General features: G+C 39.5%; 1 protein-coding gene across 1 annotated transcript; it reads right to left on the reverse strand.

The window, feature by feature from the left end:
* Nucleotides 1–1,692: 1,692 nt before the first annotated feature.
* Nucleotides 1,693–23,536, reverse strand: LOC130924561 (gastrula zinc finger protein XlCGF52.1-like). The gene is made up of 2 exons (XM_057851214.1): nucleotides 23,406–23,536; nucleotides 1,693–5,907 (listed from the first exon to the last, which is right to left on the reverse strand). The coding sequence occupies exon 2, from the start codon at nucleotides 5,830–5,832 to the stop codon at nucleotides 4,648–4,650; it is 1,185 nt and encodes a 394-aa protein (XP_057707197.1). The 5' UTR covers nucleotides 5,833–5,907; nucleotides 23,406–23,536; the 3' UTR covers nucleotides 1,693–4,647.
* Between the last annotated feature and the right edge of the window lie 3,625 nt (nucleotides 23,537–27,161).

The following is a 27,161-nucleotide window of genomic DNA, read 5'->3' on the forward strand; positions in this document are numbered from 1 at the left end:
GTAACAATTACAAAGTCAGGTGACTTAATTTTGTTATTCTATTTGGAATATGCATTGACAATTTTTGGACAGTGTTGTAGACAAGAACTGGGACTGATAAGTTGCAATAGATTTATTTCAAGTAATGCAATTTCTCCAATACGATATTTGAATTGACAGTTTAAAATCTTTAAATTAGTGCAAACAAGGCCCACCCTCTGACGGTGGCAGCAAATATTATATAATTATAAGTAATACACAAATACAAGATCACAATAAACGTGTCTTTGTCAAAGCAGTTTAAAACACTATTTACTGGCCTTGGGTAAATTGCCAGACAGGATAAATATGTGCTTTAAAGTTCTTGCATTTCCATTTTAAGTATTGCAAGTACTAGTCTCCAACACAGTATTTGAACTGACAGTTTAAAATCATTTTAGTACAAAATGGCCCACACTCTGGCAGGGGGCAGCAAATATTATAATACATAATACATTATAAAAAGCTATATACTATATAAATACACGATCACAACAAAACCTGTATTTTTCAAAGCAGTTAAAAAACATCCAGTCGCCTTAGGTAAATAAAGGTGTATAAATATGTACTTTACAGTTCTTGCATTTCTATTTTAGGTATTGCAACTTTTCCAACACTATTTGAATTGACAGTTTAAAGTCTACATAAGTGCAAATAAGAATATTATAATTTAAAAATAATAATAGAATATATAAATTCAACATTACAATGAAAGGTGTCTTTGTCAAAGTGGTTAAAAAAAAAAAAATAAAAAAAAAAAAAACGTCACTGGCCATAGTTAAATAGCCAGGCAGAATAAATATGTGCATTAAAGTTCTTGCATTTTCACAAGTTAAAAGCCCGCAGTTCATCGACGAGAAGGGCAGACCCAGATGGCGTCTGCTGCAGGGGCTTGTTTGAGTCCGACACAGGACAAATGGAACCACTCCATTGAACAAATTTTCTTTGTCAAATGATCCAAGAAGAGAGATGGTGACCAATCGGGATGTGTTGTCAGCAGGTTTACCTAGGAACACAACAGGTAGGGGAGTCGTAGTAGGCGAGCATTGCTACCGAGGCAGATTTACACAACGGTGTAAAAAAACAAAAACGTATTGAAACCAAAAGTGGATAAATCGTTCAACTTACAAGAGTAGAGATGACAGGAACACACTCTCATTCCAGCAGAAATATGATCATAAGAAATGCTTTTCCGACGAACCGCTGCAATCCAGCCATCCGTCGTACCTTCGTGATCTGATATTTGGTCCTCCATGCAGGAAAACGGTGAAAAGTGAGTCCATTTTTCCTCACCCCTTTTTTTGTCGTAGGAGACGCTGTTGCACCCGGTAACGCAACAATAAAGCACCCATATTTTCTTTCTAAAACACCGAAAGAGTTAGCTTAGCACTATCACACGTTACAATCCGCATTGACTCTGCCGGCCCGGAAGTGAATTATCTTGCCAGCATGGAGGCGGGTCCAAACAATGACGTAGTACGTCCCATTCCCTATTGAGAAGATCTCTTAAAAAAAAAAAAAAAAAAAAAAAAAAAAAATTGGTTCATAATAGAGGAATTATGGGGAGTAAATGAATAGTTGTTAAAAAAAAAAAAAAAAAAAAGTCTAGTAATTCTATAATGAATGCTGCTGCCCCCGCGACCCGACCTTGGATTAAGTGGGAGATGATGGATGGATAGCTTTTATTGTCATCATACAATGTACAACGAGATTGTGGGGAGATTCTACTACACAGTGCAAAGGTAATTGAAAAAGATGCTTAAAAATACACAAAACATTTTTGTTGAAATAAATTCTTGGATATGTCAGCCTTTTGTGTCCTACAGGAAATACACTATTCCATACAGAAATAATAAAATATTCTAATTGAGACAATTTAAACTTTATGGACTCGCAAACTAGAGACAATTTCTATATTCTGACACTTGCAATGCATTCAATGACCTCAATTTAGCCACAATTAGAATCAATATTTAATGCACAAATTTGACTGTTGACCAATGTAATACATATTATTTCAAATATCCTTTCAAGATACTCAAGGTCCCTTTATAAAAGAGTTTAAAAAGCAACAAATAGGGATGGGAATTGATAGGATTTTTACGATTCCGATTCCATTATTGATATTTCTTAATGATTCGATTCTTAATCGATTCTATTTGGGGGGAAAAGAAGACCAAACGTTTTGATTGGCATCGAGTTTGTTTAATCGGAAGTCACAACCTTACAAACTCACAACGAGGTCAAAAGAGGCCCAAAGCCTCAATGTTAACTGTGGCAATATTTGGCAAATACACAAGAATGTGTAACATTTTACTGAAACATTTTTCTAATAGAAATAAAAAATATTGGTATATATTGGCATATTGGTCGTATCTCCCCCTCCCGACGCAGTTATCTCCACCTTGCAATGACCAGGCATGAAAATGGGTCAGGGGTTAAAAAGGTAATAAGGGTGTGGAGGGAGGAAATATGTTCCGGTACAGCTCTCCCAAACGACTAATTTTCTCCCGATTAGTCAGCAGACTATTTTTACAGTTAGTCGACTTATTAAAAAAGTATATTTTTTGTTACTAATTCAGCAATGACATTTTTGTTGATGCTTATTAATTCACAAAAACATTTTGGAACACAAATTCTTTAATGAAGTACAAATAAACATGTAAATAACAATAATTAATCACACATGAACAATGAGGTCAAATGCTCATCGCATTAACTAATGCAAAAGAATGGAATGTAAACAGCCTTTCCAACATTATTCAAAACAATTCTTTAAAAAATGTAGCATTATTATTATAGTATACTACTATATATAATAGCATTATAATAATACTATTCATTGCCAATCATATTTTTCAAAGAGTGTCATTTTAAAGCTATTCTTAGTGTAGAATCTGAATTCTGTAATATTATAGTATTTACACATTATAGTATTAATTCTGAAGTATGTGGGATTAACTCCAGAAATCTTTATATGAACGTGGCGTGGTTTTATTTTGAAATTGTACACCGGGAAGTACGTTCGCTAAACCGCCAACAGCTTCACACTCCGCAAAAAATCCGTTTTCGTCACTGCTTGTGGTGTCACTTTCACTCATAGTTTTTTGTTCTTTTTTCTCAATTTTTTCATTTGCAAATGATGTTAACCAGCAATTTTTTCATGATTGAAGTGTCACCTTTTAACCGCAAGTTTGCGTTTTGGAAAAGACTGCCAATGTTTTATAGCAGGCTAAAGTAGGTGGTCTTTTTTTCCCCATTAGTCTCAATATAGCAATGCTAACACTTACAGTGTTTAATATACACGTGTTTCCTTATTTTGTACGTCTGAAATGTAATTCTCCGGAGTTTTGATTACTAATAAACATCTGTGAAATGGAGTCTAATAGTCATCTACACGCACACACAAATGTATGCATGGACGCACGTGTTGATAAAACGCAGCCGTGAAAATTATCGCCCTCATTTTTATTTATCTTGCGACTAATGGACTCATCCCATATCGTGAAAGGCTTAGCAACTTTAATAAAGCATGTCGTTAGTTAGTTAGATGGAATTACGACCCCCATCTTAAAAATGTTCTCCTCAGAACTACACAATTCAAGTATGTCACCCTCTTTGACTTCAAAATGGCGAATTTAGCCGAAAGGTGAGTGATTTTAATGCCTTAATGACTGCAAGTCACTTTGTTATTATTTTTCCTCGTGAAGTGAAGACACACTTTTGAGCGTTTGAACTTACGTGTTGTCATTGTTATGTTTACGGCTGCAATGCTCGTGCTAAACCATCGTAACCTTTCATTTTCACCCTCTTTCCCGGTGAAGTGCAGCCAAACTTTGGAGCTATTGGTTCTTGGCGCCATGCTAGTTTGATGCGTCCAGGATGCGTCTGGACAACAAGACGCGTCACTGATGACGCAGCATGCGTCTTTAGGAATCGTTAAAGGGATCGTTAAGACTTTTTCATTGTGATGTCGAGGCCTCGAAACACTAGGAACCTGTTCGGAATTAGAATCGGATTTCGATTCCCATCCCTAGCAACAAACAGATGAGACAATAGTCAAATCTGAGTAAATCAAAATAGCAGAAAAGTCATAATATCCACAGAAAATCAAGTTTGACATGAAGTAACCTAACCTAACCTAACCTAAACTAAACCCAATTCGTTTTATTAAAAAAAAAAAAAAAAAAATCAAGAATATTGGATAGTTGTGAAAAAGACCAGGCCCTGCAAAATCATTTCACCACTTTTTCAAAAGAGGCTCAAGGGAAACTTAATAAGAAAGTTGAAAAGCTTTTTCCACTGTAAATATGTGGCAGGAATTTATAAATCTTATTAAACACTGCAATTCAATGTTTTTTCCGCATTGTCCGCATTCTCTCCAGTGTGTGTTCTTGTGTGTTTAAAACTTCCTTTCTGGGTGAATCTTTTACCACAACATGTGAAGACAAAAGTTTTTTTTCCAGTGTGTGTTTACACTTATCTATTATCAAATGACACTTCTGAGAAAATCTTTTTCTGCAAAGTGCAGACGGAAGGCTTTTCTCCAGTGTGTGTACCAATATGCATTTCACCACTAGCCTTGCGAGAAAATCATTTGTCGCAAAGAGTGCCAGCAAAAGGCCCTCCTCAAGTGTGTCTACGCTTATGTGTTGTTAAATGAGACTGCCGAGAAAATCTTTTGTCGCAAACTGTGCGGACAAACGGCTTTTCTCCATGGTGTGTACGCGAGTGGTTTTCTAACAGTATCTTCTGAGAAAATCTTTGATCGCAAACTGAGCAGGTGAAAGGCTTCTCTCCAGTGTGTGTTCTTATGTGTGTGTTTAAACTTCCCTTCTGGGTGAATCTTTTACCACAATGTGTGCAGGCAAAAGGCCTTACTCCAGTGTGTATACGCTTATGCATATCTAAATGAGTCTTCCGAGTATATCTTTTATCGCAAAGTGAACAGGCGAAAGGCTTCTCTCCAGTGTGTGTTCTTGTGTGTGTGCTTAAACTTCCCTTCTGGGTGAATCTTTTACCGCAATATGTGCAGGGAAATGGCTTTACTCCAGTGTGTATACGCTTATGCGTTTCTAAATGAGTATTCCGAGTAAATCTTTTATCGCAAAGTGAACAGGCGAAAGGCTTCTCTCCAGTGTGTGTTCTTATGTGTGTGTTTAAACTTCCCTTCTGGGTGAATCTTTTACCGCAATATGTGCAGGGAAATGGCTTTACTCCAGTGTGTGTACGCTTATGCCTTTCAACATCATCCTTGCGAGAAAATCCTTTGTAGCAAATTATGCATGCAAACGGTTTCCCACCGGCACATTGTTTTGTGTCTATCTTCAATGATGGCCTGTTTAAGGGTTTCAAAGCATTTTGGTCAAAGTCAACATCCTCCTCATTAGTATCAGTGTCAGAAGAGTGTGACGTGACGTCGTCGCTGTCCGAATGTGACGTGACGTCGTCGCTGTCCGAATGTGACGTGACGTCGTCGCTGTCCGAATGTGACGTGACGTCGTCGCTGTCCGAATGTGACGTGACGTCGTCGCTGTCCGAATGTGACGTGACGTCGTCGCTGTCCGAATGTGACTTTACATCGTCGCTGTCCGAAAGCGGAGCTAAGAAGCCGTCCAGTTGCGATTGTCCCACTTCTTTTGTTGTCAGGTGCTGAAATGAGTTTTCGCTCGAAGGTGTCGCTGCTCTGCTCTCTTCGCTTGGATCTTCATCTTCTTTGCTCTTCACACCGACAACCACTGCAATGATTTCATCTTCCTGTTCTTCTTCAATGTAGGGGGTGACTGGCGCTGCTTCCTGTTTGATGTACAACATTTCCGACTCCTGTTAAAAGTGGAGGGGATTGTGTTTCTCAGGGTGAAGATCTTTTTCAGCGATGTCTGTGGGACACTGGGTGGGAAGAAAAAAAAATCATGTGATTTGCTGAAGTCGAGCTTTTGCACTGATTTATTCTCATTTAGAGCTGAAACGAATACTCGAGCAACTCGAGTTGAAAAACTGATCCGAGTAATTTTATCCACCTCGAGTAATCGTTTATTTTGACAGCTCTAAGCATCACGTTTTGCTCGGACTACTTTTAATGCGGGAAAACGCGCTGATGTCACGTGCGTAGAGGAAGAAGCAAAAAATAAATAAATAAATAAATAAAAGAAAGAAGAAAAAAAAATAACAGACAGCCGCTACAAGCCACGCCAACGTCTCATAGAGATCACATGTATGTTGAACTAGATGCGAAATGACAGACTCGGCCGCGTCTGGGCAGCGTTAGTAAACAGCCGCCATCTTAAAACAGAAGAGCGCTAAGCGCAAATAAAGAGCGCTAAGCGCTTATAAATAAAGTTTAACGTTACTGTCACTACCTCACGTAACGTTAGCCCTGCGGAGGGCTAGGTTGCTATTAATTATGACCACTGTCGATGCGTGGCTAACATGTCTTACATACAGGCTTTAACATAACATAGCGTTATGGAGTGATGAGGGTGTAAAATAAAAACTCAATAATGCTAACTATCAATTTTAGCTCAGTAGTCATTGCTGGATAAAACACCAAGTAGCACTGGTCCCTAATGTGCTCCAATACAGCCTGTATCATACATTTATTTTGAACACTGCAAAAACTCAAAATGCTATCAGGACTTACAGTTTAGACTAGCGCTGCAACGATGAATCGATTAACTCGAGTATTCGATTAGAAAAAAATATTGGAATTAAATGTTGTTGCCTCGAGTATTTGTTTAATTAAAGTGGTGTTGCAATGGTTTATTTTGAAAGTGTTTGCATTTAGTTTTATTGATTAGGGTGGATACACTGACCTCTGGACTGCCTCTTTTCACATGGCTGAATCCAACTACTCCCTGTTAAGACCAACGTAAGCTAAGTTTTTGTTTGAGCTAATGTTTTTAATGCATTCATAATTTAGTTTATAGGTATATTTAGCCGTTTTTTGTGGGAATAGGTGTCATTATAGGTGAATCATTTGTTAAGAGCATTTTATAGCATTTAAGCTAGCAGACTTTTTCCTATGTAAGTTAGCCAATTGTTCCTTTGTTGTACATAGATCCTCATTAAAAAATATATATATACCCAACCCACCGACGTCACAAAACCACGTGCTCGCTGTATGGTTCCGCCCACTTGTCCGTCATTTTGTCTCTGTATTAGCATTGGTTTCAATTGATCGAGGAATTTAAAATGCATTTCATGGAAGACCCGGTGCTTTCTGATGCCGTAAACTCACTGGATGTGTTGCATAAAAGGCGTTATGTGGAAAAGCTTCGTTTTATACAGTCGCCAGATCCATATTTGATGCCTAAATCGATGATTTTTGACCGGCTGCCTTCGCCGTCTCTGCCTGACCCTGATATTTACAACTATCTTGTCCACACAAAATCAGCCTATTCTCACGAAAGTTTGAAAAACTTTAAGAGCTTGGAGGCTTATAAATGCTACGTTGCTGGTTGGGTGAAACAGGTCCTCGTACACGAAAATTCGGCAGGAATCTTGTGCTCGGAAGGTGAGTTACGAAATTTTCAATTCAAAATCTTTTGTTCTTGCTAACATCCACTGCAAGTCTAATGTATTTCATGTCATTTGTCAATGGAGCTAAGGCTTTTAATGTTTATATGGTTTAGCGATAGCATTCTCACTACATACATACGTGTATATTGTCGGCGATTAGCCTAGCAATGATCTTAATTGTGGTTGTCAGCCCAAAACCCTCTAAATATATATTAAATGCATCTTACCAGATATAAAATGACTACTACATAATCTGTGGTAATCGTTTGGAGCCCAGTTTTCTCGTCGAATTGCAGCAGCCCATCTCGCTCTCTCCTCTCCGTGTCTCTCGGAATCCGGTAGAATTTCAAGTCTCTCCGTCTATCTTCTCTGTTATTGCAACCGACCGCCACACACGCCTTCATCATTTTGATTATTAATGTTAACGAGCAGAAAAACACGCCGTAAATAGGAGGAATGTACGTAGCCGTAACAGGTCAACACGATGTGTTGACGGACAAGTGGGCGGCACCAGTCAGGAGAGCGGAGTTGTGACGTCACGTGGGTAGGGTCTATATACCGTTTGAGGCTCAGCTCAGGTATTTTAATTTTTCATGTTCCTTATCCGATTACTCGATTATTCGAACTAAGTAGTCTATCGATTAATCGACTACTAAAATATTCGATAACTGCAGCCCTAGTTTAGACTAACTTAAAACTTAACTAGAACTTAAAAATGGCTTGAAACAAATAGAAATTCAATTGAAACACGTGGGAAAAAAATCCTAACTTTTAAGTTATGTGTGTTATCACGCGTAACGGCATTTTTAGGTATATATAAATTTTTTAAATAAGATCTAAAGGTTTTTTGAGTGAAAGCAATGAATTAGTCTTTTTTTTTTCTAGTAACATCTGAGATGCAATTGTTGGCTGTTTTCAACAATATACAGTATATTGAAAATAAAGACATTGACTGAAAATGGTTCAAGATTAGATGAAATGTCTTGTTTGTCATGTATATTTATAATTGCTCTTCACCTAAAAATATATTTGTTTTATCCGATTACTCGATTAATCGATAGAATTTTCAGTCGATTACTAAAATATTCGATAGCTGCAGCCCTATTCTCATTATTCATTTTATTCAGGGTTTTTCAACCGATGTGCCGCGGCACACTAGTGAGAGATCGTCAGGGGTGCCGTGAGAAATTATCCGATATCGTTTTTTTTTTTTTTTAACGTCGTCGGGCGGAATTGCAGTTGGAAGGAAGGCAGATGTAGAAGGTTGCTGTTGTGTGCAGATGAGCGAGGTATTGCTCGTGTCGTGTTCAGTAACTGCTCGAATTACTAGCCGTCAGCCACTGTGCTGTCCCCGACAATGTGGACCCCAGCACGTCCACTGTACATCATTTGATTAGACTTGTCAAGTATCGATATACACCAATGCGTCCTTTCCATTTTATCCATACAGTGGTATGAAAAAGTATCTGAACCTTTTGGAATTCCTCACATTTCTGCATAAAATCACCATCAAATGTGATCCGATCTTTGTCAAAATTACACAGATGAAAATACAGTGTCTGCTTTAACTATAACCACCCAAACATTTTTTGGTTTTCAAATTTTAATGAGGATAGCATGCAAACAATGACAGGAGGGAGAAAATAAGTCAGTGAACCCTCTGCCTAAGGAGACTTAAAGAGCAATTGAAACCAATTTTTAAGTCCGGTGTGCGCCCAATCATCGATGAGTGGTTTAAAACTGCCCTGCCCACTACAAACACACACACCCCTGGAAAGAAATGTCTTGATGAGAAGCATTGTCTTACTTGCATCATGGCTCAGTCACAAGAGCTGTCTGAATATCAAGGATTGTTGATTTGTATAAAGCTGGAAAAGGATACAAAACCATCCCTACAATGCTGGATGTTCATCAATCGACAGTCAGAAAAGTTGTCTCAAAATGGAGTTTCACACTGTTGCTTCTCTCCCAAGGAGTGGCCGTCCACCAAAGATAACGCCAAGGGTTCGGCACAGAATACTCAGAGAGGTAAAAAAGAACCCTAGAGTGGCTGCTAAAGAATTACAGAAATCACTGGCACAATCCAATATCTCTGTGCACACCAGGGGTCGCGTTAACTGGATATTTTCCGTCGTTGACCGGTTTTTTAAAACGGTGACAGAAAAAACTGAAATCCGTCCGTCATTTTGACAGGTTGCAATTCACACCCCAGACCACAGGGTGGCGAGTCAGCATATTAGCTATTGTCTCTCTTAATGCATGACGTCGTTGGCTCTTCTGTCAGAATATTGTAGCGTCACCGGGGTCTGGCGGCGGCACCGTGATTGACACATCAACGCGAGGTTCTTATTGGTGCACCCGGTGTGCCAGCGCGTCATCCAATCACCCAATCACATGACGTCACAACTCCGCCCCCCTGACTGGAGCCGCCATATTGTGTGTCAGCTGTTCATGTTTACACATTACCGCTACGTACATGCCTCCTATTACGGAGTGTTTTTCTGCTTGTTAATATTAATAATCAAAATGGTGAAGGCGTGTGTGGCGGTTGGTTGCTGTAACAGAGAAGATAGACGGAGAGACTTGAAGACTCAACATGCAGCCGCACTGCGACTGGTGTGCATTCGCTGATTAACTTTAACGGCCGCGTTTCACTGCGTTCTCGCGGCAGCCATGTAGTTGCGGCGTTGACGTTTCTTACTGTCCTACCGTGTTGGTCCTCATTATAGTAGCAAAGACGGAGTAAATATAATCTACACAAAGAAACTAACCCGATCGACTCACAGCCTCAAAAAGTAAGGGTTACATTACGTCAGAAACTCGTTCGGTACGCCCCCGTTCCGAACCGAACGCCAAGTACCGAAACGGTTCAATACATGTACCGTTACACCCTTAGCGTTTAATGTTCGCAAAAAGGCACTTGCACACACCACAGAGGTTTTGGCAAAATATTTTGTGGACTGATAGAACCAAAGTTGAATTGTTTGGGAGTAACACGCAACGTCATGTGTGGAGGAAAAATGGAACAGCTCACCAAACATCAACACCTCATCCCTACTGTGAACCATGGAAGAGGGAGCATCATGATTTGGGGCTGTTTTGCTACCTGAGGGCCAGGCTAACTTACAATCATTAATGGAAATATGAGATCAAAAGTCTATCTGGATGTTTTTCAGGAAAGTTAAAGCTAAAAAGAGGATGGATGCTGCTTCATATGTTTGGCCAACACCCACGACCTCGAGTGAGCACTTCGTTGCAATCTGTTATTTGACTCTTGATATGACTGCTTCAACCTGTTAATTTATTGCCTTCTCAATTCTGATTAGGAGGAAACTTCTCTTCAAAAGAGCTGTGCTCTTTAACATAATGGTGTTTCATAATTTCACTTTTTAACAGAGCAACTGTCTTTAAGCATATTAAGCACATAGGTTTGGTACTTGCAGTTGGTAAAATTGACACATATTTGTCAGTCTATTCCTCATTGAAAGGGCAATTTTCATTGTCCACTTTTCTTCTCTTGGTCAACTTTGAGCATGACATTTTGTTAGATTCGGTCTTCTACTAGTGGCATATTAACAAACAGGTTGCAAAGGGCTAGGTGGGACTCGGGTTTCACACTGCTGTGGTCCGTCCACTCTAGCTAGCAGCATGCAGGCTCTCTTAGCCAATCAGCGCATCCTTGTCATCGAGATTAGAGATGTTCCGATCCGATATTTGGATCGGATCGGACGCCGATATGGGCAAAAAAATGTGAATCAGTATCGCATCGGAACACAGGAAAAATTCCGATCCGGACTTCCGATCCAGTTTTTTTAAAAAGTCCGATCCGGGTTTTCTAGCGCACCAGTTTACATAATCCATTCCAGTTTTTGCTTCGGTCTCCCTAAAATCCGGTCCGCATTTTACGGCACACCATCAACACACTACATTTACATTACCGTCTCCCAATTTACCGAGAGACTTCATCGGTAAAAATGTCAGCTGTGTGGGATCATTTCACCTTAAATGACGACAAAGAAAAAGAGGCAGGGAGCAACACATGCCACAATAAAGTCAAGCGTAATGGTAAAGCTGTAAGAAGTTTTAATACAACCAACCTAATCAAGCATTTAGCGAAATACCACCACAAACAATATGAGGAGTATGTCAAGAAAACCGAAGACAAAAAGAAAGGTCATACGCAACTAACACTGGCAGAAACTTTTGCTATGCGTGACAAACTGGCACTCGACAGTCCCAAAGCCCAGGGAATAACACGCACCATCCAACACGCGATTCGGCCGCTGAAGATTCGAGAACGATTCACAAACATCCAAATTCCGATTATTGAAATATGTCAAGTAAAGCAGAACTAATACACAGCGCGGTCTTCGGGACGCAATGAGCCACTGACCGCACTGCGTCCCGAAAGCAAACATAACTTGTCTTAGACCCGGGTAATGCAAATGCTCCACTCACGGCTTTAGCTCAACTCATGCCGCTGGATTAAAAAACACAAGAATACCTGACTGCTGCTGATAGCCGCTACAAACTACGTCAACGTCGTTTTACTGGAGATCATAGATATCATATGTTTATAGAACAAGATGCTACACGACAGACTCGACTGCGTTAGCAACATTGAAGTATTGAAAACCAGATGCATTAGTAAACAGCCGCCATCTTAAAGCAGTACACTTCCCTAGTAGGCTGTTGTGAACCTTCCAAGCGAACTTAATTAACTTTTTATCTAAAATACTCCTAAATCGGCAAAATCTTGACTTGAATCTATCTTCAAAACAGTTTTAAAACTTTCACATGTCGAAAGTAGACAGAAGGGAAATTATGGAATAACGGAAGCAATTTTAACAACTTTAACAGTTGATTCGCAAAATTAAAATGAATTGAATGTAGTTTAAAGCTGCTGATACAGAATGGGGACTTGAGTATTTTATTTATTGTTTTAAAATGTTAACTTGATACTGAAATAGTCGTTTATTTAAACCTGAGAGGCTTTTTACACAATTTTTGTAACTAATGCACGAAACATTAAAAGCATCAAATAGATTGGGGGATTCGTGGAATTTTCCACTGAGGTTGTTGGTGTGTTTTGCTTTTTTAAGACAGTTTACAATATTATTTGTACGTTTTACTGACTGGCTATACCATTTCTGTTTGTTATTTATAATGTTTTGTGTTTGTCACTGAATAAACAGGTCAATTTCTTGTTACCAACCGTTGTGTGCTATTCAAACTCACCTAATTCAGCTGGCTAGTAGTTATCAATAGTACTAAAACCTTTTTCAACCTGAGTCTGACGACGAAGTAAGGAGGGTAAATAACTTTAAACTTTAACACATGCTCAGATAGGTCGCTATCGGTATCGGCCAGTATCGATATCGGATCGGAAGTGCAAAAACCGGGATCGGGACATCCCTAATAGAGATGACAACGGAAGTGGGAACATGGAAGATATTAGACTAAAAATGAAACAGAATTTAGCGACAGAATAGTAGCGCATAGCAATAGATCGGCGACTCATACAAATAAAGTTTTAAAAAGTTGAAAAAAAAAGGTGGTTTCTCTCTTTTTTTTTTTTTTTTTTTTTTGCCTTTTGCTCTGGGTCCACAGAGAGGTGTGCTGTGGTCCGATCGTAGGGTTGCCACCTTTCAGAAATAAGAAATACGGGACGCCACCCTCGCGCCCAAAGCTGTACAGGCAGAGAAAAAAATAGAAATGCATAGAAATGTATCTATTCATTTATATTCCGTATTAGTTCAATACGGAACGCAACATTTAATTCCCAATTTCTGATTGTTCCTTATTTTAAGGGACAGGTGGCAACCCTAGCCGATCGTGGACCGCTAATTGAGGACCCCGGATATTATGTTATTATTATTAGTGATGCACGATAATACATTTTTCAACCGATACCGATAACCGATAATTTCCTCCTCATTCCTACCGATAACCGATAATGTCAAGCCGATAATTCTATTAAAAGATTTATGTAAAATTTCAAACAAAAGAAAATATTACTGTGCAAAAATATAATTTATTGCTCTTTTTTTTTTTTCAACATAAAATATGAACAAGTCGTCAATTCCAACATCTAAATAATGACATTGTCTGACATTGTGTGATGGTAAACTTTTGGCAACAATTACTTTCAGAGTAAATACCTAAGTTGCACAAAAATGCCTTTAAAAGTAAGCCATTCCTAACATAACATTAATACACTGCAAAACACACTTCCTTAAAACTAGTCAGTTTTAAGTGTAAATCTATTGGAAATAAGTGAAATTATCTGCCAGCGGTTCAGGTGTATTTCAGATTACTTGGAAGAAAAATAGCTAGCTGAAAATAATCTTAACAGCCTTATTTTAAGCAATACATTATTATACTTAATCCTAAAAAAAACTTGGAAGAAGAAAAGATTTCGAATATTTGTGGCTACAGAATATTATTGTTATTTCATTACAACAGGAATGTGCATATTTAAATTAATAAGTGTTAATAAGTGCCAATAGGTTTAGATTATCTACTGTGACTGTAATTGAGCAAATAAATTAAATTAATTTGAAAAGTGATTGCTAATGTTATATGCTTTGTTGCACACTGTGAAAATGATTAACTCAAAAGAGCAAGATGTCATGTACCTATTCTGCAGCGCTTTGTTTACATTTGCGGCACTCACGAGTCGCGACATTCGCTTTACAGGAGCTAAACTGATAAACGGCAGTACTATTTGGATGCAGTTGGAGCTCGCATCTCCGTGCGTGTTGTTTTGTGCCTGAGTTTTGTTAAGCCGAAAATAAAGGCAGCATTACAAAGTCATCTGACCGCTTGTCATTTTACATACTGAATGCATTATTGACGGGCTGACTTCGTTTTCTCCATGTTTAAATTATCATCTAACCACTGTGCCGTCATGATAAGCTTGCTTACTGGACATCACTTTTCCAAATGTAGTGGTGAAAATGTGATTGGCATGTTTTTCATGAATAATGGTGGTCGTATAAACTGCATTATTTTTTTATCCAGGGCTTTGGCTCTCGGGTCATTTCGGTTAAAAAAAAAATCGTGTTTCGTCTCTGCGGCGGCTACGTTCGTACCGGATAATCCGCCCACACCGGCCGGTTTGCCGCGGCGTATTCGGGGCCTGGCTCTGCTCAGACGCCGTGAGGGAACGCTCGAGAAACCGGGGTGTTCGCCGGAGGTCCTGAAGCTGGGGAACTGGGCTCTGCCCGGCCTGCCGGACCGGCCAGAGCGGCGGGCTCCGTCGGAAGACGGCTACTTGCCGACTATCGGTCTCCAGTCGTGCCGGTGTTTAGCCTTAGATGCGAGTTTACCACCCTCCTTGGGCTGCTTTCTCAAACAACCCGACTCTGTATCGTCACAAGCCCTGTAGTTTAACTTAGTGTTTACAATAGCTTTAGCATTCCCGCTAGCAGCAGCAGCCTGGTATTCGTTCCAAAAATCTTTGTGATGCTGGGTTAGTGGTTTTGAATGAGGACGCTTTCTTTCGGCCTCATGGAACTTCTGCGGTACATGTTTCGCAAATGGCGAGAGCGTCGTTTTTTTAGTAACAGCCGCCATAATATTCAACTATTTCTTGTCGTGTAACTCTGCCTCCTCAACCCCTCCTCCCTCAGGGGATTCAGAGAGGGGAGGGGTTGAGGTTGCGGCGTGCTGAATTCTTCGGTTGTGCACATTTGGAGGCTAAATCAAGTATATAATTATCAGATTGCATTATCGGCTGAATTTTTTATTATCTGGATTATCTGTGTGACGTCATAATTGCCATTATCGGCCGATAATTATCGGCCACCGATATTATAGTGTATCTTTAATTATTATCTTTTTTTTTTTGTCATAACACAATTTCTCTATCCAGATGGAGGAGGCACACTTTTAATGTGTTAAAGTGAGATAGGCACCTTTGAGTGAACTTCAAGTAAAATTCAAGTATCTCGAGGCCGGGCCGAGTGTCATCTTTTTTGGAAATCAAAATATAGTCAGCCTAATTCACAATTAAATGTAATTATTCTAATGTTAACCGAGCGAGACCCAACCACCCAAAAACAAAGTATACAAATCAGAAGTTGTGTTGAGACATGGCGTTAAAGGGATCCTCTATTTTTAAGACAAGTAATTCTTAAAAGATAAATGTTAGTATGAGTTACAATAATTTGATATTAAAACCCCTCTTAATATTTTTGTTTTCATAAAGTTTGTAAAATTATTTTAAGTGATAGGGCGCCGTTCTTGTTACGTCGCAGTGAGTGACGTCACTGGTCCCGTTGCGGAAATTCTAGCGTGTCACTCGTTAGCTTTCCCAACATGTCGTCAGTTCTACCCTTCCTATTTGAACCAGATCTGAAAAGGGAAGAGCAGGACAGCACTGTCGGTCGTTCACAAGACGAGCTTCAGGGGAAAATGCGTGCAGCAAATACCTGATAAGACAAAAGTTGGGCAAAACTAGTGACTCGAGAGTGTAATCAATGTATGCTGTTTGGAACTCCAGTTGGGAGCGATAGTGTATGCAGTTTGGAACTCAGATATTCAAGGTAAGCCTATTGCGTTTTCAAACTTATCCCAATATAATTATGTAGATTGTTAGCATCCAGAGCTGTCATGTGCTTTACATACAGTACAGGCCAAAGAGCACACCTTGTGTAATCCATGTCTTGTACACTGTAACGCTTGGTAGCTAGGATACGTGTATAAAAGTACCAAAAAGGGGAGAAGCTTCCACTATGCATATTTATTCACAAAAATTAATATTTCCACCTTGACCACTCTTCACTCGGGAGCTCAGCAGTCCGCAAACACGCGTTCCCTGACGAACTCCCACCATTGTTGTGAGGTCCACGTCAGAGTCCCCGTCGTCACTGTAGCGTGCCATAGTGCTTTAATTATTTAGTATGATTTGGGGAAAACTCCCACGAAGAATAGTCAACATAAAAGACAGCAATAGTTAGGAATGTCCCGATCCAGGTTTTTGCACTTCCGATCCAATACCGATATTGTTTAGCACTTCCGATCCGATACTGGCCAATACCGATACCGGCCTCTCTGAGCATGTATTAAAGTTAAAAGTTATTTATCTTCCTTACTTAGTTGTCAGACTCATGATGAAAGGGGTTTTAGTAGTCTTGATAACAACTTGCCAGCTGAATTAGGTGAGTTTGAATAACACATTGGTTGGTAACAAGAAACTGACCTGTTTATTAAATGATAAACACAAAACATTATGAATAACAAACAGAATTGACATATTCAGACAGTAAAACATGAAAATAATATTGTAAACCGTCTTAAAAAGCAAAACACACAAACAACTTCAAACTATTAACTATTACACACTCTAGGGCTGTCCCAAACGACTAATTTTCTCCCAATTAATCAGCGGACTATTTTTACGATTACTCGACTAATCTTTTAGTTATTTTTTTTTTTTTTTTTTTACTAATTTAGCAATGACATTTTTGTTGACGCTTATCAATTCACAAAAACATTTATTTTTATTTTTTTTACTAATTTAGCAATGAAATTTTTGTTGACGCTTATCAAGTCACAAAAACATTTTGGAACACTTAAATTCTTTATTAAAAAGTACAAATAAACAGATAAATAACAATAATAAATCACAAACAATGAGTTCAAGTGATGATGGAATTAACTTGTGCAAAAGAATGGAATGTAAACAGATTCAGAACACTGACTTCACCTTTCCAACATGATTCAAAACAATTCTTAAAAAAATACCTAGCATTAATGTTATAGTATACTGTAGTACTATATATAATAGTATTATAATAATTATTCATTGCCAATCAGACTTTTCATAAAGGGTGTCATTTTAAAGGTATTCTTAGTGTAGAATCTGAAGTATGTGGGATTAACTCCAGAAATTGTTATTTATATGACGAACATGACATGCTTTTATTTTGAAATGTTCACCGGAAGTACACTCGCTAAACCGCTAACCCTAACCCTGCTTTACATTCCACAAAAAAAGCACTTTTTGTCATTGCATTTGGTGTCAGTAATAGATTTTTTGTCCTTTTGCAAATGCTGTTAACCAGCGATTTTTCATGTTTGAAGTGTCACCTTTTAACTGCAAGTTTTGGACAAGGCTGCCCGTTTTATAGCCGGCTAAAGTAGGTCGTCTTTTTTCCCCATTCACCTCAATGTAGCAATGCTAACGTATATAGTGTTTAATATAGATGTCTTTTCTTATTTTGTATGTCTGAACTTTAATTCTACAGCGTGTTGATGACAGAAAAGAAATGGAGTCTCATATGCTATCAGCATGCACGCACAAATGTACGCACGCACGCGCGCAACGATAAAACGCAGCCGTGAAAATGACCGTCCTCATTTTTATTTACCATGCGATCAATGGAATCATTGCATATCGCGACAGGCTTAGCAACTTCAATAAAACATATCATTAGTTAGTTAGATGGACTTACAATCTCCTGTCGTTATCATTCACGGCCGACGTGCAGCCAAGCTTGGCACTGAAGAGACAGGACACAACAGTGTACCCTCCTTTGTTTCTTTAAAAATAAGTCAATGTTTTGGACTCTCTGGTGCGCTTTTTTGGCTTTGTGCCGATTTCCCCGCTTGCATACCATGCGTCCGACATTCTGAACTTCCCAAGCATATATTTTTTTAACCCTTCATTAACCGTCGACGGGATGTGCTCGTCGACGGATTTACGTCATCGATGACGTCGACAATGTCGACTAGTCGGGACAGCTCTAACACACTCCCTTTGATTTGCTTGCCCAGCCCGAAAAAAACTGAAATTTTATGTTTTATTTGTAGGCACGAGCCCGAAAAAAAAAAAAAAAAAAATGTTTTATTTGTGAGGACTCAGGAGGTTACGTGGTTACGTTTTGTGTGATCACGTTTGGTGACGCCGGTGCATATATGCATAATGGTAACAAATTATAGCCTGTCTTTTGTAACAAATTCTCCCAGTTAAACAAGACTAAGACGGATATTCAATAAACATTTATATATTCTATGTTTGCATGTGTGTTCTAACAGGTGGATAGTGGATTTGACATTTATTTTAATCTCCTCGAGTTGGCAGAAAAAAAACGCAAGTTATCTCAATGCTTAAATACTTAATACTAAATACTTATGATTATAAATCCATTTACTCAGCGAAATAACGCTGGAAACGTTTGTTAAATATATTTCTCGCATGAGACCAAAGCACCACATTTGTTTACATTCAGTGAAGCCCACACAGGTTTCCGTATCTTCAACAATCAATTAGAATGTAAGGCTGGGCGATATGGCCTTAAGTACGTATCGCGATAAATTGAGCAGATTTACCTCGATAACGATAAATGACGATAAATTCGCCCAAGCAGACTGTAATACAATTTGAAAATTTGAATCAATGCATGGAATACAAATTAACCGTTTCTCGCTAAATTTATTTAACCAGCTTTCAATTTAACAATTGCACATGCAGTCTAAACATTAAGTATTAAAAAAAAAATCTTGTAAACAATAAGAATTCTAGTGTGAACATTTATAACAGCTTGTATGAATTGAAAAATGTACATTATAAAATCAATATGACGACTGTGGAAACATGTCATTCTAACACAAATGACTTGCAGCTTTAACAGTACACTTCAGACAACTTATTGGTAATGGCTGCTGTGACATAATTATTCAACACAAGTGTTTACGTCAAGGTGTTGGTTGGTGTTGGTGTTATACTTATATCGCGCTTTTCCACCTTTCAAGGCGTTTCAGTTAATTTTTTTATTTTTTTTTCCGAAACATTTTTTAATACATGCACCCCCCTACACAGACACAACCAGATTAAAGCTGTATTGCTCTGATGCCAATGAAACATTTAAGGTTTTATGATGGCAGAATAAAGCAAACACATACAGAAAAATAGCTGTGGCCATTAAACTGCCATATTATATATAGGCTTCACTGTTGGATTACAGTTTATTCTGAGTGCTTTACCATCATGAAAGCTTTCAGAGAAATCACACAGAGATGCCAAATACCGCGACATGATGATTGCTACATGGAAGTCCGTGCCCAGTCCACTCATTAATTTCAGCCGTTTCGACAAGGTTAGAGCTGCTGTCCGACTCGTTCACGTTCATTTGTAGCCGGTGTTAGCCGCTAGCGTTAGCCTGTGGCTTGGCTACCAGAAGAAAGCATCCTCTCCTGATATCGTAAGAACCAGGGAGGACAGCGGGTGAAAGCCCGTCTGGAACCCGCCAAGAGTTTACTTTAAGTCGGGTGAAAGTTTGGCGAAGCTAACTTAAACCCGACTCCATCCCGTTTACTTGTAGCGTTAGCATACCGGGCTTGTTTGATTGGCTTCCTGAAAACCACGTGACTCCATACGTAAGCACACTGTCTGCTTTCTTAAAGGGGAATGAACATAGCCGAACAACACAGCGTCAAAGCGGGATAAAAAGACTATCTTTTCTTGTTTTATTAAATTACCGAATTTACCGACATGGTCAAAATTACGTCGGTCATCGTGAAGAATTTCGGTGACGGTAAATTTTCGGTTTACCGCCCTGCTCTATTAGAATCCTTTCCATATCCCAGTCCCAACGCAGTTGTTTGCTTTTCAATTCCTGTCTTTAGTTTGTTTTTCACTCCTATAGTTGCCTCATATCGAAAAAGAAATACCAGGATGCTCGCGGAGGGGAAGATTAAAAAGAGAACGGGGCCACTGCGTTCCCGTGCGCAGGCATGCACAGTGCCTTCTGTTTTATCCAAATTATTTTATTTAATATCCATACACCATTTTAGTATAAATTAGAGCTGAAACGAATACTCGAGCAACTCGAGTAACTCGAGTTTAAAAACTGATCCGAGTAATTTTATTCACCTCGAGTAATCGTTTATTTTGACAGCTCTAAGCATCACGTTTTGCTCGGACTACTTTTAATGCGGAACAACGCGCTGACGTCACGTGCGTAGAGGAAGAAGCAATAAAAAAATACAAAAAACATTTCCGCAGCCGACAGCCGCTCCAAACTACGCCGACGTTGCTAAAAACTAGCCCGCGTGATGTTAAGTTGGTAGCAGGTAGCATCTGAGGAGTCTCATAGAGATCACATGTATGTTGAACTAGATGCAATATGATAGACTCGGCCGCGTCTGGGCAGCGGTAATAAACAGCGGCCATCTTAAAGCAGTAGAGCGCTAAGCGCTAATAAAGAGCGCTAAGCGCTAAAAAATAAGATTAACGTTACTGTCTGAGTCACTAGCTCGCAACGTTAGCCCTGCGGAGGGCTAGGTTTCTATTAATTATGACCACTTTCGATGCGTGGCTAACGTGTCTTACATACAGGCTTTAACATAACATAGCTTTGTGGAGTGATAAGGGTGTAAAATAAAAACTCAATAATGCTAACTATCAATTTTAGCTTAGTAGTCATTGCTGGATAAAACACCAAGTAGCACTGGTCCCTAATGTGCTCCAATACAGCCTGTATCATACATTTATCTTGAACACTGCAAAAACACAAAATCCTATCAGGACTTACAGTTTAGAGTAGCGTAAAACTTAACTAGAACTTAAAAATGGCTTGACACAAATAGAAATTCAATTGAAACAGGTGGGAAAAAATCTAACTTTTAAGTGATGTGTGTTATCAAGCGTAATGGCATTTTTAGGTATAAATATATATATATTTTTTAATAAGATCTAAAGGTTTTTTGAGTGAAAGCAGTGAATTTGTCTTTTTTTTTAATTCTAGCTACATCTGAGATGCAATTGTTGGCTGTTTTCAACAATATACATCAAAAATAAAGACATTGATGGACTGAAAATGGTTCAAGATTAGATGAAATGTCTTGTTTTCTCATGTATATTTATAATTGCTCTTCACCTAAAAATATATTTGTTTTATCCGATTACTTGATTAATCGATAGAATTTTCAGTCGATTACTAAAATATTCGATAGCTGCAGCCCTAGTATAAATATATGAATATATATTTTTTGAAAAAAGTCTGCCCGATGCGTCTAAATCCCACTTTACTCACGAGCAATAACGGCTTGTCATCCAGAATGATTCCTTCGGCAATGACTCTTGTTATGCGCTGGGTTTTGGGACTGTCAATGGCAGTTTTTCACAAATAGCAAAAGTTTCTGCCAGTGTTCGTTGCGTAGGACCTTTCTTTTTGTCTTCAGTTTTCTTCTTTTCAAACACTCCTTATATTGTTTGTGGTGGTATTTCGATAAATGCTTGATTAGGTTGGTTGTATTAAAACTTCTTACAGCTTTACCACCACGCTTGACTTTATTGTGGCATATGTTGCACTCTGCCTCTTCGTCTTTGTCGTCCTTTATAGTGAAATAATCCCACACAGCTGACATTTTTACCGATGAAGTCTCTCGGTAATGACGGTAATGTAGTTTGTTGAAGGTGTGCCGTAAAATGCGGACCGGGTTTTAGGGAAACCGAAGCAAAAACTGGAATGGATTATGTAAGTCCGTGCGCTGGAAAACCCGGACCGGACTTCAAAAAAAAAAAAAAAAAAAAAAAAAACTGGATCGGAAGTCTGGATCGGAATTTTTCCGTGTTGGCCGATCCGATACCGATACGCATTTTTTTGCCCATATCGGCGTCCGATCCGATCCAGATATCGGATCGGGACATCTCTAGCAATAGTAATCCAAATCCGCGTTTTTTACTCACTCATCCAGCCTGTCAATTCCACAAAAGACTGATCCGAAAAATGGAAAGATCCGAAACCAATATTACTGACGCGGTGGGAACGTCGGATCCAGAAAATAGACAGATCCCTTACTTGACTAAGGATCCAGGAAAAATGTTCGGGCGCCAGTTGTAACGCGTGGTGGGTAGGACAGGGGTTTTCAACCCAGTCCTCAAGGCACACTGTGGGTCCTGGTTTTTGTTCCAGCCGATCCAGCAGAGACAGTTGAACCAATGAGGCTTCTGCTAAAACAAGCCACACCTGACTGCAATCAACTGATTGCACTTGTAAAACACCAGATTGGGGAAAAAGTGTTGTCATCTTGTTTGGTAAGAATGAAATCCTGCACCCACAGTGTGCCTTAGTGGAATAGGTTGGGAACCCCTGGGGTAGGATATGTACATACAGGGACCAAAATGGGGGAGTAGCTTCCACTTATGCACATTTATTCACTAAAAATAATAATTCCACCTTGACCACTCACTTCACTCTCCTTGTTTCAATTTGACTGGAAATTGCATCCAAAAACAGCTCATCGTGGCATTTTACTTCGCGAGTTTAGGCAGCAATAAGCAATTGTTGAACACGCTACACATTTGGAACGATCCCAGTGACGTCATCACTGAAAGCCCGCAAACCATTGCGCCAACTAACGGTCAAAATATGGACTAACTATTATAAAATATTGCCATTGATTTAACATTTTATCTGTTTCTAACAACATATTTTAGTACAAGTGAACAATTGTGGTTTATTAGTGCTTACATGTATTTAAGTTAGAGGATCACTTTAATGTATTGAAGTGAGATAGGCACCTTGGAGTGAACTTCGAGTAAAATTCAAGTATCTCGAGGAGGGCCGAGTGTCGTCTTTTTTGGAAATCAAAATATGGTCAGCCTAATTTACAATCAAATGTTTATTTAATAATTACTCTAATGTTAACCGAGCGAGACCCAACCACCCAAAAACAAAATATACAAATCAGAAGTGGCGTTGAGACAACATGCGTTAACGTGTCTTGGCTGGCGAGCTAAGCTAAGCTAAAAAAAAAAAGTTTTGCAAGCATGGTAAGCTATTACATAAAGCCAAACTACTTCCACAAAGCCTTAAGATAGGCGTTTTAGTCCATTAAATTCTTACTTGGGTACTTACCCGATGAGAATGCTTTGAAGGAGATTGTTTTGTTCGGAAAAGTGAACGTGAAAGAATTGCAATTGTGGCGAGGGTACACGGACGCTGCGTCATGTGAACCGGAAGTAGAAACGTTCAGGCAATGAAACTTTTTTTTTTTTTTTTTTTACTATTTACACAAAAACAAGTACACACATAATGGTCGAACAATTCACAAACAATCAGTAGATTTACAACAACAACAAAATAATAAAGTAAAATGGTCGGGGTCATTTTTAACACAAGCCGTAATGTTTGCAAAGTCTTTTGGTCCTGATAGACCATACTCACTGACGTCACAGAATGACGTGTCACTGTATCCGGCCGCCATATTGTCCGTCTCTGTTTAGCCCTATTCTCAATGGTTTCAATTAGTCGTTCAGTTTATAGAGCAATTCATGGAAGCCCCAGTGCTTTCAGACGCTGTAAACTCATTGGATGCGTTGCATAAAAGGTGTTATGTGGAAAAGCTCCAGTTTATCCATTCGCCAGAGCCATATTTGATACCTAAATCGATGTTTTTCAACCCGCTGTCTTCGCCGTCTCTGCCTGACATCTGCTACCCTGATATTTACAACTATCTTGTACACACAAAATCAGCCTATTCTCACGAAAGTTTGAAAAACTTTAAGAGCAGCACTCTATGCAACATTACCCCGTGTGACCCTTTACTTCCAATTTTCTAAAATGGCGACAATCAATAAAAAAAAAAAAGTTGACTGCGACGCGTCAAGGATAGATGCGTATTGGACTATTTCTTCAATAAAATACACAATTGTGTCTGCCTCATTTGCAAAGAGACAGTCGCGGAAGATACGCAACGAGAAATTAAAGCAACTTGAAGCTAATTTAATTTCACAGCAGCAGTATTTCGCAAGAGCCCGAGGGTCGAAAGAGAACGCCACAAAGGCGAGATTGTTGAAATTATGAATTAAAAAATAATAATAATAAAGCAAATATGACACACAGAAGGGTTTGCTAAAATTTCTTTAAATCTATTGTTCGACGTAAATCAGCCCAGGTAGCCCCCCACATTTTTACCACACCAAATCTGGCCCCTTTTGCAAAAGGTTTGGACACCCCTGTTTAACCGATGATCCGTAGACGAGGCCAGCATCTTTCACTTGGTACCAGCTAAATATTATTCAAAAAATAAAGATGGTGGAAGAAATAAGCATCTTGACTTTCAAACGGTATGTTGTCGTCGATTAGCCTAGCAATGATCTTAATTGTGGTTATCAGTTGCCTGGTACACCAGACTCACCGCTGTTCCAGCTATTGAGTCTGGCCACCATTCAGCGGATACAATTTCCAGGGCGGAGTAAGCCACAGCAAACAGACAGCGGAGTGGACCAATCAGCGACGGGCAGACATGACGTTAGTAAAATGACGAGGGCAGGACGAGGGACTTGCGCGCGAAAGGAAACATACGAGGAGAGCGGAGTTTATTCAACATGGCTAGCGTGAGACAGACTGTTGTCAATGACTCGTGTCGATGTGTTTTTGGTCATTTAAAACTGATTTTACCTTGGATTGAAACATATTCTCAGCTCTGCTGTTCACCATCCGTGTGTTGTGGAGACGACTTCCGACGCGCAAGAGTGACGTTGCTCGTTAAGAACACGTCATGCAAATAAACGAATCTGATTTGTCGATTGAGTGTTTGAAAAATACAGGGAGAACAGTCTAGCAGTGCCAGGCAAGGTTATCAGCCCAAAACCCTCTAAATATATATTAAATGCATCTTACCAGATATAAAATGACTACTACATAATCTGTGCTAATCGTTTGGAGCCCAGTTTTCTCGTCGAATTGCAGCAGTCCATCCCGCTCTCCTCTCCGGGTCTCTCGGAATACGGTAGAACAGACATGTCCAAAGTCCAGCCCGGGGGCCAAATGCGGCCCGTGGTCAAATGTCATCTGGCCCGCAGCCACTGTCATAAAATCTATAACGTCTGGCCTGCACATAGACTTAATAAATTGAGCAGCATATGAGGTAGCTTACACTAAATGCTGTTCCTCATTTACCTACTAGAGGGCACCAGCACTCTGAGTGACATCACTGCTTGTGACGCTTTACCCCCAATTTTCTAAAATGGCGACAATAAACAAAAAAAGGAAAGTTGACTGTGAGGGCCGGCACTTCAAGGCCCCCCACATTTTTACCACAGCAAATCTGGCCCCTTTTGCAAAAAGTTTGGACACCCCTGCGGTAGAACTTCAAGTCTCTCCGTCTATCTTCTCTGTTATTGCAACCGACCGCCACACACGCCTTCACCATTTTGATTATTAATGTTAACGAGCAGAAAAACACGCCAAAATAGGAGGAATTTACGTAGCGGTAATGCGTCAACACGACGAGTTGACGGACAATATGGCACGGGGGCGTGGTTGTGACGTCATGTGAGTAGGGTCTATATACCCTACCCACCGACGTCACAAAACCACGTGCTCGCTGTATGGTTCCGCCCACTTGTCCGTCATTTTGTCTCTGTATTAGCATTGGTTTCAATTGATCGTGGAATTTAAAATGCATTTCATGGAAGACCCGGTGCTTTCTGTTGCCGTAAACTCACTGGATGTGTTGCATAAAAGGCGTTATGTGGAAAAGTTTCGTTCTATACAGTCGCCAGATCCATATTTGATGCCTAAATCGATGATTTTTGACCGGCTGCCTTCGCCGTCTCTGCCTGACCCTGATATTTACAACTATCTTGTCCACACAAAACCAGCCTATTCTCACGGAAGTTTGAAAAACTTTAAGAGCTTGGAGGCTTATAAATGCTACATTGCTGGTTGGGTGAAACAGGTCCTCGTACACGAAAATTCGGCAGGAATCTTGTGCTCGGAAGGTGAGTTACGAAATTTTCAATTCAAAATCTTTTGTTCTTGCTAACATCCACTGTCAAGTCTAATGTATTTCATGTCATTTGTCAATGGAGCTAGGGCTTTTAATGTTTATATGGTTTAGCGATAGCACTCACTACATACATACGTGTATGTTGTCGGCGATTAGCCTAGCAATGATCTTAATTGTGGTTGTCAGCCCAAAACCCTCTAAATATATATTAAATGCATCTTACCAGATATAAAATGACAACTACATAATCTGTGGTAATCGTTTGGAGCCCAGTTTTCTCGTCGAATTGCAGCAGCCCATCTCGCTCTCTCCTCTCCGTGTCTCTCGGAATCCGGTAGAACTTCAAGTCTCTCTGTCTATCTTCTCTGTTATTGCAACCGACCGCCACACACGCCTTCACCATTTTGATTATTAATGTTAACGAGCAGAAAAACACGCCGTAAATAGGAGGAATGTACGTAGCCGTAACAGGTCAACACGATGTGTTGACGGACAAGTGGGCGGCACCAGTCAGGAGAGCGGAGTTGTGACGTCACGTGGGTAGGGTTTATACAGGTAAGTTCAAACAGGTGCAGTTACTTCCGGTAAAGAGTGGAGAACAGGAGGGGTTCTTAAAAAAGAACTAAGAAAATTTAAATAAAATTGATTATTTAAAAATTATACCATGTGATTTTCTGGATTTTTGTATTAGATTCCGTCCCCCACAGTTGAAGAGAACTTATGATACAAATTACAGACCTCTACATGGCTTGCAAGTGGGAAAACCAGCAAAATCGGCAGTGTATCAAATACTTGTGCTCCCCACTGTAGATATACAGTGCCTTGCAAAAGTATTCGGCCCCCTTGAATCTTGCAACCTTTCGCCACATTTCAGGCTT

The sequence above is a fragment of the Corythoichthys intestinalis genome, chromosome 1, assembly GCF_030265065.1.
Source record: "Corythoichthys intestinalis isolate RoL2023-P3 chromosome 1, ASM3026506v1, whole genome shotgun sequence".
NCBI classification, from domain to species: Eukaryota; Metazoa; Chordata; class Actinopteri; order Syngnathiformes; family Syngnathidae; genus Corythoichthys; species Corythoichthys intestinalis.